Source organism: Orcinus orca, chromosome 1 (genome assembly GCF_937001465.1).
Source record: "Orcinus orca chromosome 1, mOrcOrc1.1, whole genome shotgun sequence".
In the NCBI taxonomy this organism is placed as follows: Eukaryota; Metazoa; Chordata; class Mammalia; order Artiodactyla; family Delphinidae; genus Orcinus; species Orcinus orca.
This window is the reverse complement of record NC_064559.1, coordinates 196,201,843-196,219,412: the sequence shown is the minus strand read 5'-3', so window position 1 is coordinate 196,219,412 and position 17,570 is coordinate 196,201,843. Positions and strand designations below refer to the sequence as shown.

At 51.1% G+C, this 17,570-nt stretch overlaps 1 protein-coding gene across 7 annotated transcripts in view; it reads left to right on the top strand.

Moving 5' to 3' along the window:
* Nucleotides 1-17,570, top strand: part of ALPL (alkaline phosphatase, biomineralization associated) — a 57,319-nt gene that overhangs the window by 27,962 nt on the left and 11,787 nt on the right. For 5 of the 7 annotated variants that reach the window (XM_049712265.1, XM_004272500.4, XM_049712275.1 and 2 more), the window contains exons 2-6: nucleotides 9,680-9,843; nucleotides 14,414-14,533; nucleotides 14,846-14,961; nucleotides 16,081-16,255; nucleotides 17,038-17,213. In XM_049712265.1, the coding sequence (XP_049568222.1) occupies nucleotides 9,783-9,843; nucleotides 14,414-14,533; nucleotides 14,846-14,961; nucleotides 16,081-16,255; nucleotides 17,038-17,213 (648 nt within the window). In that variant the 5' untranslated portion in view covers nucleotides 9,680-9,782. Of the gene's footprint in view, nucleotides 1-2,800; nucleotides 2,989-9,677; nucleotides 9,844-14,413; nucleotides 14,534-14,845; nucleotides 14,962-16,080; nucleotides 16,256-17,037; nucleotides 17,214-17,570 lie in introns of those variants that run through there. The other 2 variants (XM_049712268.1, XM_049712284.1) reach the window with 2 other exon arrangements.

Below are 17,570 nucleotides of genomic sequence, written 5' to 3'. Positions count from 1 at the left end.
GGTTTCTCTAGAGTAGCCTCAGTTTGAAATGTTCTTTTCAGTTGACAGAAATCACTGATTTCCGGAATTCCAAGACGTTGGTATCCATGCTATGCCTCACAGACTGCCTTGTGCTTCTGGTAATAGCCTCCCAAATCTTAGCTGGTTAGTGGGGAGACTTATCCCTGCTGATGATTGCTGTGTGACCCTGGGCAGGTTGTATACCCTCTCTGTGCCTTCCTTTTCTTGTTGTCCACTGTGATGGCGACGTCTCCTGGTACCAGAGGGGCTCCCACTGCAGGAGTGCTGGGTGAGGTACCAGAGTGCAGGGGATGACAAACACAGCACATGCTCCTTCCCCCGATCCCACCACTCAGCTCCCAGGCTTGGCTCAGAGCAAGGTGGCCTGGGACAGAACATGTCCTCTACGTGGGATGGTGGGAGCCTGTGTGCCTGTGGAATAGCCATCCCTGACACCCCTCTGCCCGGGCGCTCCAGCCACCCCAGGCACGGTGCCTCTGGGCCCTGCCATCTCCCTCCCCCGCCTCCCTGCTGCCAGCTCTCCTCCCACCAGATGAACCTTGACTGGCTCCAGTCCTCTGCCCACAGAGCCAGTCTGTGGCATCCAGACCGGCCAGGCACCCCAGGAAGCCACAGAAAGATCTTTAGCTCTGGAACCCAGACCGCTGAGGCTTCCGATTCCAGCTCTGCTGTGTGGCCTTGGGCGAGGGGCAGACCATCTGAGCTGCAAAGTCCTCACCTGTGAAATGGGCTGGCAAGAGACGTGTAAGTCAGGCGGGGATGCCAAGCGCCCGCTCTTGACCAGGCTGAGCTCAGGGAGCGAAGCCCTTTGTGGTTGGTCCCGGCTGCCTCTCTGTCCTCTGTCACCAGCTGTCGGCTCCTGCCTTTCTCCCCGACCTCTAAGTACTTCATTCCTACCTCCTTGCCTTTGCACATTCAGGTTCTCCTGTAGAGAGCACTGTTTCTCTCTCTGTTCATCTCAACCCTACCATCCTTCCCGCCTGGCTCTCCTCCCACCTACTCCATGGAAGCTTCCCGGCTGACCCTAGGTGGTCTCTTTCTCTTTCTCCTTCAAGAGGAAGAGAAGGCATCTGGCCTCCTGGTGGGATGTTTGTCTGTGAGAGAGAGACAGGCAGACAGAAAATCTGGTCCTCTCAGGAAACATAGCGCCCCTTGAGTATAGGAACTGGAACCTCCACCCCCTAATTAACCCCTCCCCCAAGTGGAGGTGCATAGCAGCCAGGTAAGCTTTTTGGTTTCTAGAGACTTGGAGCTGGAAAGACCTTGTGGGCCTTCCAGGTGGGCAGGTCTGTGATGAGCACAAGGGTAAATGGCTGCTGGCTGAGTGGGCAGAGAAGGGTCTGTCCCTTCTCAGCTCCAGCCCCTCACCTGCCCACTTACCCCTCACTCCATCCTCCCCTGCCCAGTGATCACGGCTGCTGGGTGACATTCATTGCCCACTTACTGTGTCCCAGGCCCTGTTTTAAGCCTTTCTGTGCATTACCTCATATAATCCTCACAAGGACCCTATGGATTTTATTCGTCTCCCACTTTGCAGATGAGAAACCTGAGGCCCCAGGGGTGGGGTCACTGGCCCTGAGCTACTCAGCTCACGAGGGGCAGAGGCAGGATCTGAGCCTGGAGCCCTGGCTCCAGAGCGTGCTTCCTGCTGCCGAGCTGCCTCTTTGGTCACTCACCATTGACCCGCCACCCTTCCACCCACCTACCCACATTCCTGCCCGGCCAGCCGGCTGTGCACCCGGCTCTGCCAGCCGTGGGGCTGCCAGCATCCACAGAGCAAGATCCCTGCTCTCTAGGAGCTCACCCCATGGTTCTCTGACTCTGATAAACGTGACCAAGGTCTTGAGCGGCTGGGTTTTGGGAGACTGGGGAGGAACTGTAACTACCGCCTGGGCTGGGGCTGGGCTGCAGGACAGCCCAGCAGAGCTGAGGTCAAGGGGGAAGGGTGATGGGAGGACTTTATCGGGTGGACAGCAGGGAACATTCCAGACCAGGGAACGCAGTGTGCAGAGGTGCTGAGGCTGGAGGTGCTCAGAGGGACAGCTGGCTTGTCACCACAGCCCTAAAGATGCAGTGGCTTGGCAGCAGGCAGGGCTGACGCCAAGCCTCCCCAGGCACTCCCGCCTCTGTTTTTTTTGTCGAGATGGGGTGCTGTCTGCAGCGGCTGGAGGTCTGAGCCTTGCTCTATGCCAGCACCTGGCCTAGCGCCCTCTGGGGAAGTCCCTTCTTGGGTCTGACCTGCAGCCTACTCTGACCAGCACACACTCCTTCCAGAGCCCTTCACCCAGAGGCTGCTTTATGGCAGCCATAAATGACTTCCATCAGTGAATGAAGAGTCCCGACGAGCAAGGCTTGCCAGAGGCGCTGGGCGGTTCTGTGTTCCCTCTCTCTGACCCTGCAGGTGAGATGTTCCTGGGCTGATCTTTAGTGGCACTCCCTCCGCGAGCAGCTGCTGCAGCCCAGTTTGATGTTGCAGGACCCCCTCCAACTCCCCTCCCATTCCCCACTGAGGGAGACTGTGTCTGTCCTCCTCCGCACTGAGTCCTTAGTACCTAGAACAGAGCCAGGTACATAGCAAGTATTCAGTAAATGTTTGGGAATAAAGAATAAATGGACAAAGAGGAATGAACAAGCTTCAGGTGGGGAAGGACTGGGCTGGGGGAGGGGAGCCCCATGGACTGTCCTCCCTCCCATTCCACCCCTCCTGGGCTAAGCCCCAAAGATTAACCCCAGGGAACAAAGCCAGGTCACCGCCACTGACCCAGAGCTTTGGAGCAGACATCCAAGGCTACTGTGACTAGGTGTTACAGGTTGTGCTGGCTACTCCGTGGGGCTCTCTTCACCCAAGATGGCCCTCCCGTTCCCCACCATGGACGTGGTCCTCACAGCGGTCCTCAGCCTTCTCCTCCTGGCGCTGACCTTGAGCCTGGTCTGCTTCTTCACCTGCCGCCTGGCCAGGCCGCTCAGGTAGAACTCACCCCGGCCCGACTCCTTCCTCTGCCAGATCTCCCGCCCTAAGTTCATTTGGCTTCTATTTGCTCTTGAGGGATAGTGGAAAGGTGGGCGCCGGTCTCTCTCCCTCTCCGTGGTGGGGAAACTGAGGCCCAGAGAGGTTGAGTCAGCTTGGGATCGAATTGCACTTGGCCATGGACGAGCTGAGATCCTTTGCTCAGTTTCCTAAACGGTAAAACAGGAGTTAATAACACTTGTGAGGATCAAGTGAGATGCCCAAGAAGTGGTAGTGATTCTTATCAGCCCTATTGTTCTGTCATTTGTCCTGGACCTTTTGAGACCCAGCCCAAGGCTGGCTTTCTGCCCAGCTCCAAAGGGCTCCAGTGCCCTCTGTCCCAGGATGCTGAGTCAGTCCCCAGGGGCAAGGCCCAGCCTCCGCTCCCTCCCCTGACCTGCCAAGTGGCTGTTTCTCCTCCAAGGCCAGAGCGCAGCCAGGGCTTCTGCACACTTGTCATGAATAGTCAGGGCACGTAGCTGGGAGCCTGGCAGAGATGGTTCGGCTGGGAGGTGGCGAGCGATGGGGCTGGCACACACCCGGAGGCTCCATTATGAACTGGTGGAGCATTGGCAGAGGGTGGTGGGCAGCTGAGGCCCCTCAGCCCCAGGCTGGGCCCCACGGAGCCCATCATCTAGCGCTGCCAGAGAGCGGACCTGGAGCCTCTGAGTAGGGACGGGGGCCGTGAAGAGGAGCCAGCAGGGGAGACTCTGGCTCCTGAAGCGTTTCCTAGATTCTCCTTTCCAGGCAGAGGCAATGGGAGAAGGCACCTGAGTGTCTCCACAACAGGCCCTTCTCAATGCCACATCTCTGGGGCCAAAATTCAAAGCATTCCAGCCTGAATCATGGAGCTTTTCATGAAGTTAGCATTTTCAGAGCTGATTCTATGTGCACGGGGTTGGGAGTCAGAGATGGAGAAGAGATGGTCTTTACTCACACAGAGTGTTGGGCTAGCAGAGAAGAGAGACAAATGAGAATAACCGTGCAGGGCTGCATGAGCCCTTTAGAGCTCCTGGAGCCACGCTTCACTTTTATTTTTCCTTATTTATGTGTTTGCTTTGGACCTTATTTATGTGTTTGTTTTGGACCTGCGGTGCAGAGGGTTGAACAAGTCATATTCCTCAGTGCGTGGGGTACTATCATGAGCTCAGTTTTTGTTTTATTTGCTCATTTTCCCCTTCATCCCTGCTCCCCAGTACCAATCCCACCACCCTCCAAAGGTCTTCATGCTAATATGCTTTATTTAATATGTTGTTGAATTTATAAGTGTCCTTGCAAGTAACGCTGTGTTGTGTATATGAGTGTGGTTTACACTGACATACAAACTACTGAAATCCTGTGTTTTTAAACTCCACCGATCCTACTGTTTTACTTCTAGTTTTAATACTACTGCCACATAGTTATTGCCCCACCACTCTTTATAACTTCCTTCCCCTAGTTATGGACCTAGAGGTTGCCCCCAAATCTTCTAATCATAAGCCAGTGTTAAAGGGAACACGCCAAAAGTTTCTTCAATAAATATGATCGTTCTGTAGGGTTTTTTTGATATATAAAGTCTTTATCAATTTAAAAATATTATTTCAATTCCTGGTTTTCTGAGGGCTTTTATCATATAGTTCTGTACACCCCCATTCCCTCTTCTTAAATGATCTTGTAAGTTTGATTAAGGTTTTAAATGCCACCTTTATGCCCAGGGTTCCCAAGTGTATACCTCTAGCCAAGAACTCTTTCCCGGTTGCCAGATGCCTATATGCAACGGCCCGCTTAACATCTCCACTTCATCTTAAACTCAACATGTCCAAAACCACGTTCCTGATTTTCCCCACCAAATTTACTCCACCTCACACCTCAAAACACCGCCCCAAATGCTGAAAGGCTGAATGCTTTTCCTCTAAGATTAGGAACAAGGTGAGGATGTCCACTCTTCCCTCTCCTATTCAGCATGGTGCTGGAAGTCCTAGCCAGCACAATAAAGCAAGAAAAAGAAATAAAAGGCATAAAGATTGGATAGGAAGAACTAAAACTGTCCCTATTTGTCAATGACATGATTGACTACACAGAAGATGGCAAGGACCCAGGTTCAGTTCCTAGTCAGGGAACTAAGATCCTGCAAGCTACGCAGCACGGCCAAAAAGAAAACAAAACAGAAAAGGGGCTTCCCTGGGGTCCAGTGGTTGAGACTCTGCACTTCCACTGTAGGGGGCAGGGGTTCGATCCCTGGTCGGGGAACTAAGATCCCACATGCTGCATGGCGTGGCCAAAAGAAAAAAAAAGCAATGCTATTTTAATAGCTTCCCCCAAAGTGCAATACAACAGTATAAATCTAACAGGATCTGTATGATGAAGACTATAAGATTTAAACGCACAGAGAGACATACTGTGTTCATGATTGGAAGACTGAATATTGTCAAAATGCAAATCTTCCCCATATTGATCCACAGATTTAATACAATATCAATCAAAACTATACTGATGGGGCTTCCCTGGTGGCACAGTGGTTAAGAATCCTCCTGCCCATTCAGGGGACACGGGTTCGAGCCCTGGTCCGGGAAGATCCCACATGCAGCAGAACAACTAAGCCCGTGTGCCACAACGACTGAGCCTGCATGCCACAACTACTGAAGCCTGTGCACCTAGAGCCTGTGTTCCGTAACAAGAAGCCACTGCAACGAGAAGCCCGCGCACCGCAACAAAGAATAGCCCCCACTCACTGCAACTAGAGAAAGCCCACGCATAGCAACGAACCCAACGCAGCCAAAAATAAATAAATAAAATAAATTAATTAGTTAAAAAAAAAAAGCTATAGTGATGGAGAATAGACCTGTGGCTGCCAGGTACAGGCATGGGCAGCTTCTGACTACAAAGCGAAAGCACAAGAGAGTTTTTTGGGCTGGCAGAGCTGTTCTCTATCCTGATTGTGGTGGATATCCATGTGGATATCCATATCCACGAATCTATCCATGTGTTAAAGTTCAGAACCTTCATCCTGTAGTTGGTGAACCTGTAGTTGGTGATCCCACCCTTGGGGGATCACCGTGGTAACCTCGTTGCTAATTTTGTAATTGGCAGCTTAGTGGTTAGAGTTCAGCTCTGCTACCTGCTTGTTCGTAACCTTGGGCGAGTCACTTTTCCTTTCAGAGCCTTGTTTTTCCTATCTACAAAGGAGCTCATACAGCTCTGTCTGTCTACCACATAAGTTATTATGGTGAACATTTTATCAGTGTCCTTTAGGGATTGTTCATATAATCTCTGAGAGAGTAGTGTTTTCATTTTATTGAAGTATAACATACATACAGCAAAATGTCTATATCCTTAATTGACAGCTTGTTGGATTTTCAGATTGAACCCACCCATATAAGGCAGAGTGCCTTTTTTTTTTTTTTTTGATGTTCAATATTCACTTTCTTGTCGCTGCCATAACAAATGACCGCAAACACAGTGACTTAAAACAATACAAAGTTATCCTCAGTTCTGGAAGTCAGGAGCTCCAAGAGAGTCTTTGGGGCTGAGAATCAACACATTGGTGGGGCCGCTCCCTTCTGGGGAGGCTCCAGAGGGAATCCACCTCCTCGCCTTTCTAGCTTCTGGAGGCGCCTGTATTTTTTGGCTTGTGGCCTTTTTCTTCAAAGCCAGTCGCTTAGCATCTTCCTTCTATGAATCTTCTGTCCTCACTCAGCCTTCTCTTCTGTGTCAAATCTCCCTCTGCCTTTATCCTGTCTTGTAATACCCTTAGTTGGTTTTTATACTTTTTAAAAAATTCTTTTAAGTTGAAGTATATAGTTGATGTACAATCTTATGTACGTTACAGGTGTACTGTGTAGTGATTCACAATTTTTAAAGGTTATTTTCCATTTATAATTATAAAATACAGGCAATATTCCTGATGTTGTACAATATATCCTTGTAGCTTTTTTTTTTTTTTTTTGCGGTACGCGGGCCTCTCACTGTTGTGGCCTCTCCAGTTGCGGAGCACAGGCTCCGGACGCGCAGGCTCAGTGGCCATGGCTCACGGGCCCAGCCGCTCCGCGGCATGTGGGATCCTCCCGGACCGGGGCACGAACCCGTGTCCCCTGCATCGGCAGGCGGACTCCCAACTACGGCACCACCAGGGAAGCCCTGTAGCTTATTTTATACATAGTAGTTTGTACCTCTTGATCGCCTACCCCTATATTGCCCCTCCCCCCCCCTTGGGTTTTATACTTTATATCAACGATCCCCAACCTTTTTGGCACCAGGGACCCATTTTGTGGAAGACAGTTTTTTCACGGGGAGGGGGAAATGGTTCAGGTGGGAATGCGAGCGATGGGGAGCAATAGATGAAGCTTCACTCGCTCGCACGCCGCTCACCTCCTGCTGTGTGGCCTGGTTCCTAACAGGCTGAGGACCAGTACCGGTCCGAGGCCCGGGGTTGGCGACCCCTGCTTTATATCATTAGAATCACACTATATATACTCTCGGGTCAGCTTCCTTCACTCAGCCTCACCTTTGCGGGATTCATCCATGTTGGTGTATAGAGTTCTCAATTATTCATTCTCATTGTTGTGTGTGGATTACCTTCTTGTGAACCCATACAATGGATTTATCCATCCTGCTGAAGTTGGACAGAGTTTTGAAGCCATTATGAACAGGGCTGATATGAACATTCTTATATATTCTTTTGGTGAACACATGTACATTTCTGTTGAAGTTAAATGGGTCAGAGGGCATGTGTATGGTGTCACCTTGGTAGTACTGTCAGTTTTCCAAAGTGGTTGTACCAATCGACACTCTACCAGCAGTGAACTGATGCTCTGGTAGTCCCAATTCCTTGCCAACACTTGGACTTTTCTTCACACACAAAGGGAGGATTTGGGGGTGATTCCTCCCTACCTCCACTTCTTAGAGCACTGACTTTCAACTGATGATGTAAATACTTCCTATGCCAAGCCCTGGAGTGGAAACGAACAAGGCAAAGTCTCTGCTCTTAGAAGCTCCCAGTGTGGTAGGTGAGATGGACCAGGAAGGAATTACTTTCAAAACAGAGAGGTACATGCAGTGATTGTATTGATATTGTATATCAATTTAATAACTTTTTTTCTGATGTTAGAATTTACTCTAGTAATGTTTGGAAACTAAAGTAGACTTAAAGAATTAGAAGTCATCTGAAATCCCACCACTCAGAGTTAAATGCTGTTAGACGTTAGATGAAAGGTATTTCCTTTCAATTCCTGTGCTTTCCTTCCCGCCACCTGTCCCTGCCCCAAGCCAGGTTTTTAAGGAGCCAGGTGGACAAGGAATGCAGTAGAAAAGCGCCAGAGTGCACTTAAAAAAATTTTTTTTTTGGCCGTACCTCATGGCATGTGGGATCTTAGTTCCCCAACCAGGGATCGAACCCGTGCCCCCCTGCAGGAGAAGTGCAGAGTCTTAACCACTGGACCATCAGGGAATTCCCTCCATGCACATTTTTAAGGTTGAATCAAAAGCCCTTTTTCCAGTTAGAGTGGTTTCTTACCTAACAGCCCACTCTGTCTAATGGTAGAATGTTTTGTATCACTGCCATTTCCCACAACAAATGAAATGATCATTTTTATCTTGATTTTGGTGGAAATAATAACATTATTTCCCAGTGAAACTCTTACCATTTAAAATTCCTCATCTTCCAGTAACATTTATACACAACATGGTTAGTATTTACATTTTGCAGCTGCCAATGGGATTATCCCATGTGATCCTAACAGGATGACCACAGTTTAAAAACATTCTTAGGCCATTAATACATGCTCATTTTAGGCAATTTGGAAAATTCAAAAAAAAAAATTAAAGAAGAAATAATCATTCACAGTCCTACTGCCCAGAGAAAACCAGTTAACATTTTGGTGTATTTCCTTCCAGTTTTTTTTTAATAACATTTTAAAAAAAAATTATAAAGGTAACATCTCAACACAGAAGGAAAATTTGGAAAATGCAAAAAAGACAATGAAAAAATAATGAGTCATCTAAAATGTCACTGCCCAGAAATGGCCACACTTATAAGACAATCTTTTCCTGTATGTCCCTCCTATAGTTTTTATATCTCTCGCCATAAATGACAAGCTGTAGAACGTAGCAAATACAGTAAGAGCAAATGTAGGTGTCCCTGTAAGAAAAGGTGGACTCTTGGTTTTGTCTCTGATGTGCTTGGGACATGGGTAATTCAAGGCTAAAGGCTGATGTTCTAGAACAGTGCTTCTCAAAGTGGGGTCCACGAACCAGCAGCAGCAGTAGCTGCAGCACCTGGGAGCTTGTTAGAAATGCAGCTGGAGTCTCTGGGCGAGGGGTGGAGGGTACTGGAATCTGTTTCAGCAATCCTTCTAGAAGATTCTGATGCATGCTGCAGTTTGAGAAGCACTACACAGAACGTGAACTCTGGTGGGTTCTGGGCTTCAGGTGGATTGAAAGTGGGAATTCACTTGGGAAAGGAGAAGGAACCGCTTTGCAGCATGGAACTTATTTATGCCTATACAACTGTTTATGTGATGAAGCTTCTTGAGGGAGGGACCCCCTAGGTTTTGCATCGAAATGCCTAGTCTCTTGTAATAGGTGAATAATGAATGAATCAACGAATAAATAAGTGAATGAACAAATGAACTCTGGAGCTGTGACCTTCATGTCTTTTTTTTTTTTTTTTCCTAGGATTGGAACATCAATTAACTACTGACCACTGGCAGCCCACCCTTCCCACCCATATCCATCATACCTCTGGGCTCCAGAGAAAAAGCAGGTCTTGGAGTGCACCATGATTTCACCATTCTTAGTGCTGGCCATTGGCACCTGCCTTACCAACTCCTTAGTGCCAGGTAGGATTGGGGGCAAGGGTGGAGGGAGCGGGAGACATGGTGCAGGTAGGATAGGATGAGGGCAGTGTCTGTGTTCAGGGTCATAGAACCATCCAAAGTATTTAAGAGCTGGAAACAAATGTTCAGAGCAGGAAATCCCAGCCTCTACACGTGCTAGTGTTGGAAAGGTCACTCTTTTCCCCTTTTTATTATTCTTTAATTGGGGTTTCTATTCTCTCTTAACTCAAAGAATATGAAATAGAACTTTATTCTATAAACTCTTCCAAGTCGCGGTATGTTAAGTCTCCTGTTGGCTTCGCCTGCTTAACTCTCCCTCATGATAGCACATTTCCTTATATTTTGTAATTCTTGCTTGTAAACTCACCTTCAACGGTTCTTTTGTTGTTTTGTTTCCTGTTGTAAACTCGTACAAAAGTGTTTCTACAGTGCAGTATTGTGTTTGGTTCTTCAGCTAATTCTATGAGAGTGCTTATGTTAATTTCTCAGTTTTTGGTTCTTACACTATAAATTCAGGCTCAGATTTGGAGTTGAGTTCACATTTTGATAACGGGCTTTCTGTCCCCATCCCTTCCATAGCTCCCAGGCAAAACATGTACCTGAAAAGTTTCAGCCTAGACTTGTGTTTGGTCTGACACTGCAAGGGTCCTTCAGCCTCAGCTCCTGTTCACCTTTCTGGTTTTGAATACCCTCTGAATTTCTGCCTCCTGGGGGTTTCCCTTCCCCCTTTTCTTCCTTTTTCAAGTAATATACTGTTCTTGAATTTTTTTTTTTCAACATTTTAGTGTCTGTTGTAGGGGGGGAGCCCTCCTTGGCTCAGTCCGTCATGTGGCTGGAAGTCCCCACTTGCCCTCCCTGAACCTTAATTTCTCCATCTGTCCAGTGGAGATAATAATCTCTCCTCCTTAGGGCTGTTGTGGGAATTATAAGGGACAGTCACAGTGCAGGCAGGGAGTGGGTGCTTGTAGGAAGAATATATTTCAACAGATGAGGGAATTGGGATTCAGAGAAGGGACTGGCCCTCCCAGGTCACACAGCAAGTCAGTAGCAGCCCTGGGGACTGAACCTGGGCTGCTAGATTCCCAGGCCGCTGCTCCCTCTGCGATCCCATGATGCCTTTCGGCTTGTGTCCTTGGGGGCCCAAGGTCACTCTGGGACCGAGTCCCTGCTTTCTCAGCACTCACAACCCACCTGAGCAAAAGGTGAGCAGATGGATGAAATGTGAGAAGACGAAAAAGCGACAAAATGAAAAATCTTCAAATATTCAGCACTTCAGTTTTTTGCATGTTTCATTTTAGTCATTCTGATGGGTGTGTAGTGGTGTTACATCATGGTCTTTAACTTTTTTTAAAAAATTAGGTGTAACTTACAGCAAAGTGCACAGATCTTAAATGTATAGCTTGATGAGTTCTGACAGATTTTTGTACCCATGTAACCATCACCCGGATCAAGAAAGAATATTGATCATGGGACGCCAAGGGCTTTCCTGTGCCCCTCCCAACCACTGCCCCCGCCCCGCCCTGCCCCAAGCCAGAGGAAGTGACTAGGCTAACTCCTGTCACCTTAGTCGAGTTTTGCCTGTTTTGAGCTTCGCATAAATGGAGTCATACAGTACGTACTGACAAGCACTCTTCACGTAGCATTCATTACAGCACGAGCATTTCTGAGTGTCATTTAATGGTCTCCAAACACAATGGCCTCCTGATACTCAGTTGTCCAAAGCCACCATTGCTTAAACCAGTCCTCTGACAATAAAGTCAGTTTGACACCCACTGAACCCTTCTCGGACCCTGGGATGGTGCTGGTGAAAAAGACAAGGGCTCTGCCCGAGTCCCAGTCCTTCAGGGAGCAGGCACAGCAGGGAACTGGCAAACGGGTAACAGGGCTCACCTGGAGAAGTAGCAACGGGAATGGGGAGGCTGATGGCAGCCCAGCCCCGGGGGTGCTGTGCCAGGTGCTGGGGGAGGGCAAGGTGGGTAGAAGTTCATCACCACCCAGATGGCACCCAAATGGCCAAAGAAGCTCCTTGACCAAAGCCCTGGCACCGTGGTATGTGGGAGGAAGGCGGGAGGGAGATTGAAACCCGCCCAGAGCTAGTGGGATCCCTGATGAAAACCACTAGCCCAGGGAGTTTGCAGTTAGCAGATGCAAACTGTTACATGTAAAATGGAGAAACAACAAGGTCCTACTGTATAGCACAGGGAACTATATTCAATATCCTGGGATAAACCATAATGGAAAAGAATATGAAAAAGAACGTATCTATGTGTATAACTGAGTCACTTTGCTGTACAGCAGAAATTAACACAACACTGTAAGTCAACTATACTTCAATTAAAAAATAAATTTATAGGACTTCCCTGGTGGCACAGTGGTTAAGAATCCGCCTGCCAATGCAGGGGACATGGGTTCGAGCCCTGGTCCGGGAAGATCCCACGTGCTGCGGAGCAACTAAGCCCGTGTGCCACAACTACTGAGCCTGCACTCTAGAGCCCGTGAGCCACAACTTCCGAGCCCATGTGCCACAACTATTGAAGCCCGCACACCTAGAGCCCGTGCTCTGCAACAAAGAGAAGCCACCACAATGAGAAGCCCGCACACTGCAACGAAGAGTAGCCCCCGCTCGCCGCAACTAGAGAAAGCCCGCATGCAACAACGAAGACCCAATGCAGCCCAAAAATAAATAAAATAAATAATTAAAAATAGATAAATAAATTTATAAGAAAAGCTTATATTTGGAAATAAAACAAACCCAAGTTAAAAAAAAAAACACTGGCTCAGGGCACTTGCCCAGGCTTTACCTCACTTGATCCTAGAACTGCCTGCGAGTAGCTATGTCCTCCTATTTTTCTGGGGCAGGAACTTGCCTAAAGGTGCACAGCTGGATGGAAGGGCCAGGGCTCTCCGGGCTCCAGCCAGGGGCCTCCGCCCATGAGGTCTGAAATTGGGGAGCTTCAGAAGAGAGATGTGGCGCTGGGGGGCTGCCAGCGTGAAGGTGGGGGACTAAGGGATCAGGGTGGGGATGGGACCTCTAGGGGGAGGAGTGGGGCGTGGTAGGTCCCAGGCTTAAGGTGGAGAACTGCTTCCTTCCATCTCCTTGCCTGCGCTACCTGCCCCAGGCAGGAGCACAGCCATGGAGATGTGTGGGTTTTCTGTTCCCCTGCGGCTCAGTCTCAGAACCCTGTTTCCTCATTCCGCAACGTGGAGGAAGTAATGGTAGCCACCCTGTAAGGCTGGGGGGAGGGGAAAGCACTGTTGCCGTGTACGGGGCACTTGGCACGAGCCTGGGTACCATGAGTGTGTAAGAAAGGAGAACTGTGCTCTTCACCCGCACAGCATGGGCCTGAGCTGGGCCAAGGGATGAGGCCTGTGTCTTCAGCCTATGAATGTGTAACATGGCCTTGGACAGGACCCTCCCACCTCTGCTGGCCTCAGCCTTCCTTCCATGCAATGGAGGCCACTGAAAGAGAGAATCCCCAAGGAGCTCCCCTCTCTAGGCTTCTGTATTTTGATGGGCAGGTTTGATGGGGCCCGAGTACAGAAGACAAACCAGCAGATGGTGGCAGGGACCCCCACCCCCGTGGAAAGGGATCCTGGGCCTCTGCTTGTATGAAAAGGGGATTCCAGGACTTACTGGGGTGGGGGGGCATCGATCCTCTCCTGTGGGTCAGGTGTGTCGCTTTCCTTATCTAAATCCCGTCCTCGTGAAGACCCCGAGAGGAAGGTACAAACACCTGCATCTGACGGGGAGGAGACTGAGGTCCAGGGAACTCACTTGTCCACACAGCTGCTGCTTGGCACAGATGCGGTTCTAACTGAGGACTGTCGGGCACTAGAGTGCTCTTTCCACTGGAGAATTGACGACTAGACTCGTGGACATGAGAGAGAGAGAGGAGAGGGCATTCCTGGTTCCCAATTTTTCTCAAGATTAGGGACACAGAGTGTCTTTGCTAACTTATCCTTACAGGAGTGAGGCTGTTCTTGGCTACTTTAAGTTTGATACGTTAAACAACAGGCAAGTCTTGCTTTCCAGCACAGCTAAATAGCTGTTGCTAAGTCAGGTTCCTGCGGAGCCTACTTTAATGAATAAGCCAAGCAGGGTTTATAATTGATGGCTGGATACATCTGGGGGCTCCTGCAGTTGGAAGTAGTTTGTTCTCTTGAGTAAGTTAAACATCACCCTCCTAATTGTGCTAGCACAATTCATTTGCTGCCATAGCACAATGTCTCTCTGCTGGGTGGAAGGAAAGAGCGTGGGCTTTGGAGTGAAGCCCAGCTCTGCCAGTGTCTGCCAGAGCGGTGTGGCCTTCTTGGGCAAGTCGCTTGGTGTCTCTGAGCCTTGGTTTTTCCAGTCTCAGTTGTAGGTAGAAGACCCAGGGTCCACAGGCTCGTTTGGAGGATGGGACTGGCATAGGTTTTGCAGATCTCACAATGGCTGTCTGAGATGGGCAACTACTGCTTCCTCTGCCGAGTCCAGGCAGCCTTCTGCAATGAGAAGTTGGTGTCTGTAGTGGCTGGGGATGGGAAGCTGCCCCACCCCCTCCCAAATAACTCTGCCTCTCTGTCGGTACAGAGAAAGAGAAAGACCCCAAGTACTGGAGAGACCAAGCTCAGCAGACCCTGAAAAATGCCCTGAGGCTTCAGACTCTCAACACCAACGTGGCTAAGAATGTCATCATGTTCCTTGGAGATGGTGAGGCCTGGGGGCCAAAGGGAGGGGCTGGATGGGGGCCCAGGGAGCCAGGCAGAGGTGAAGGTGGCTGTGTTGTACAGGCTGGGGCCCTGGGGGCATGTTGAAGAGGATGGGAGAGCCGGGCTGTGAACCCCAAGGGTCTCGGGAGGGAAGGAGGAAAGGGACCACCCAGTCATGCTCTGGTGCCCACTGCTCAGCCTGCCTTGGCACCTAACTCTAGGGAGCTCTGGGTGCCCAAGAGAGCTGATTGGAGAGGCTGGGAACCCGAGAGACTGAGCCCCCCTGACCCCCATTCCCCACCCCCCGCCACAGGGATGGGCGTCTCCACGGTGACGGCGGCCCGCATCCTCAAGGGTCAGCTCCACCACAGCCCAGGGGAGGAGACCAGGCTGGAGATGGACAAGTTTCCCTACGTGGCCCTCTCCAAGGTGAGCTCCAGCCCCAAGCCTCCCACCTCTCAGGAGGAAAGGGCAGGGGAATGGCATTCGCTGGAACCCTCAAACCTGCTGGCAATGCAGTCAGCCCTCCCGGGGGCTCTGTGGCCCCTCTGTGAATTGAGGACAGTAGCGGCTGCTTCCTAAGACTCTGGGGATTTCAGCTCATTGATTTCAAAATCTATTGACACATGACATACATAGAAGTGCACCGGTGTACAGAGTGAATTTTCACAAACTTGGCACGTGTCTGTATGACCAATATCCAGGTTGAGACACTGAACATGACAGCAGCCAGGGGTCCCCCCGCACCCCGCTCCAGTCCTTGCTCCTTGACTTCTAACACCATAGCTTAGCTGTTCCTGCCTTTGTACTTGACGTAAATGGGTTCACGCAGTGTGTAGTCTTTGCATGGGGTTCTGTTACATTCGTTCTCTCCCAAGGCGGCTCAGATAGAAAGTGGTAGCTTTGTTTCTGGTGTTGTAATTGCTGGTGGCCGTGGTGTCACATAATAAAGGTCCTTTAGACACTCTGGGCCAGGCCCTGGGCTCCCTTCTGGGGGAAAGCAGGGACCGTAATGTTTTCTGGTCTTCAAGGAGCTCTCAGGCTGTTGGGGCAGGGAGACGGGCAGATAGTTTCAGACCAGAGGTCTGAATAGTGGGGGGGGTCCCCATTTCCCCATCCTAGATCCTGCCTCCCCCTAACTTTCCCTCCCCTTCCCCAGCCTCCCTCACTCCCTCAAGAACCCCCTCCGTCTCCCTTCTCCACGGCTCACCTGCCTCCCCCTCCCCCTTACTGGCTTCTGCAGCCCCAGACCCAGAGAGAGCTGATCCAGCCCCCATTTCTCTGCCAACCGAGTCTCCACATATTGGAACATTGCGTTCCCGCCCCTTCCTGCAACCCTGGCTGCCAGGGCGCTGGGCGTGGGCAGGAAGCAGGCAGCTAGGTGATCCTGTGGCTCTGGGGGGACCTCAGTGGGTAGCAGGGCTCGGCCAAGGCCGCAGGAGGCCTGTGTCTCCCTCATGCCCAGGCCCCATGGTGTGAGTGGGGGTCGGAGGGCAGCAGAGCGGGCCGAGGCCGGGCCACCTCCTGACCCTCCTTTCCCGCCTGCAGACATACAACACCAACGCTCAGGTCCCTGACAGCGCGGGCACCGCCACCGCCTATTTGTGTGGGGTGAAGGCCAACGAGGGCACTGTGGGGGTGAGCGCAGCGACCCAGCGCACCGAGTGCAACACCACTCAGGGCAACGAGGTCACCTCCATCCTGCGCTGGGCCAAGGACGCAGGTGAGTGGGGCGAGTGGCGGGGAACGGGCCTGGCTCTGTGGCCTGTCTGAGCCTCTTTCCAACCGTACAATGGGGAGAGGGAAGAAGAAGATGCTCTCCAGGGCCCTTCCAGCTCTGAGGTTCTGGGCCTCTGTGAAATAGTCACGGATTCCTTTCCATGACAGCGAAAGCTAGTGGTTTAGGGGGTCACTCAGGTGTGCGTTTGCTCCCAGCTCATTTCCTTGAGTCTATTCCTTTGACTATGAAATGGGCATGAAAATGTAGCCCCCTCCCAGGTTTAGTGTGAGGGAGGTCAGGAACGAGCCCAGCACTGTTCCCGTGGAAGTCCAGTAAATGTCTACCCCTTCTCCCTTCCTCCTGGGAATTGGGAGGCCCTGGCACATGCCCCCAGGGACTTTGGAGTCAGGCTATGAGGCTGGCTGACATAGGTGACGGAACCACACTCCACCTGAGAGCCCTTCGGAGGGGCCCTTGTGTTCCTGCAGGGCAGCGGGGGGGCTTCCTGCAGGCTGGGGCTCTGCAGGGTCCTTGGTGGAAGGGAGGGCTCCAGCCCCGGGGCTCACAGCTCAAGGGCCCTCAGGACAGGGGAGGGTCACAGAGGCAGAGTATCTGAGCTGCCGGGATATTTGGAAGCCACCAACCCCACCTTTAGTACGGATGCGGAGACTGGGGCCCAGTCAGGCAGCAGAACTAACCTGTCTTTAGCTAGGAGAGGGAGGGGGAAGACAGCTTGGACACGCCCATTTCCAGGCGAAACCAACCCCTCCTCTCCCACACCCCAGGGAAATCCGTGGGCATCGTGACCACTACGCGAGTGAACCACGCCACCCCCAGCGCCGCCTACGCCCACTCTGCTGACCGGGACTGGTACTCGGACAACGAGATGCCCCCGGAGGCCCTTAGCCAGGGCTGCAAGGACATCGCCTACCAGCTCATGCACAACGTCAGGGACATCGAGGCGAGTGCGGGAGTGCAGTCAGAGTAGGGGCTTGTGGGTCCGAGGCCTCAGGCCTAGACTGGCCCGGGAAAAGCAGTTTGGCCTGGCTCCCCACACACCTGGGAGGGCTCCCAGCCCATTAGGGGATTTGCGGTTGGGGCAGGGAGGCACTGTAGGATTTCTCCGCAGTGGGGCTGAGGGATGAATCCTGATGTGGCCGCCACCACACCTCAAGAACCAGACGCCCAGGGATTATTCTGTAAATTGGAAACTGGCACTGCACTGGAGCGTGGGGGTGACACAGTGCCATCTCAGGGGAGTACCTGCCCTGTACATTCCCACATGCACAGACAGGCACGCGTCCCGTGCACTCAGGCA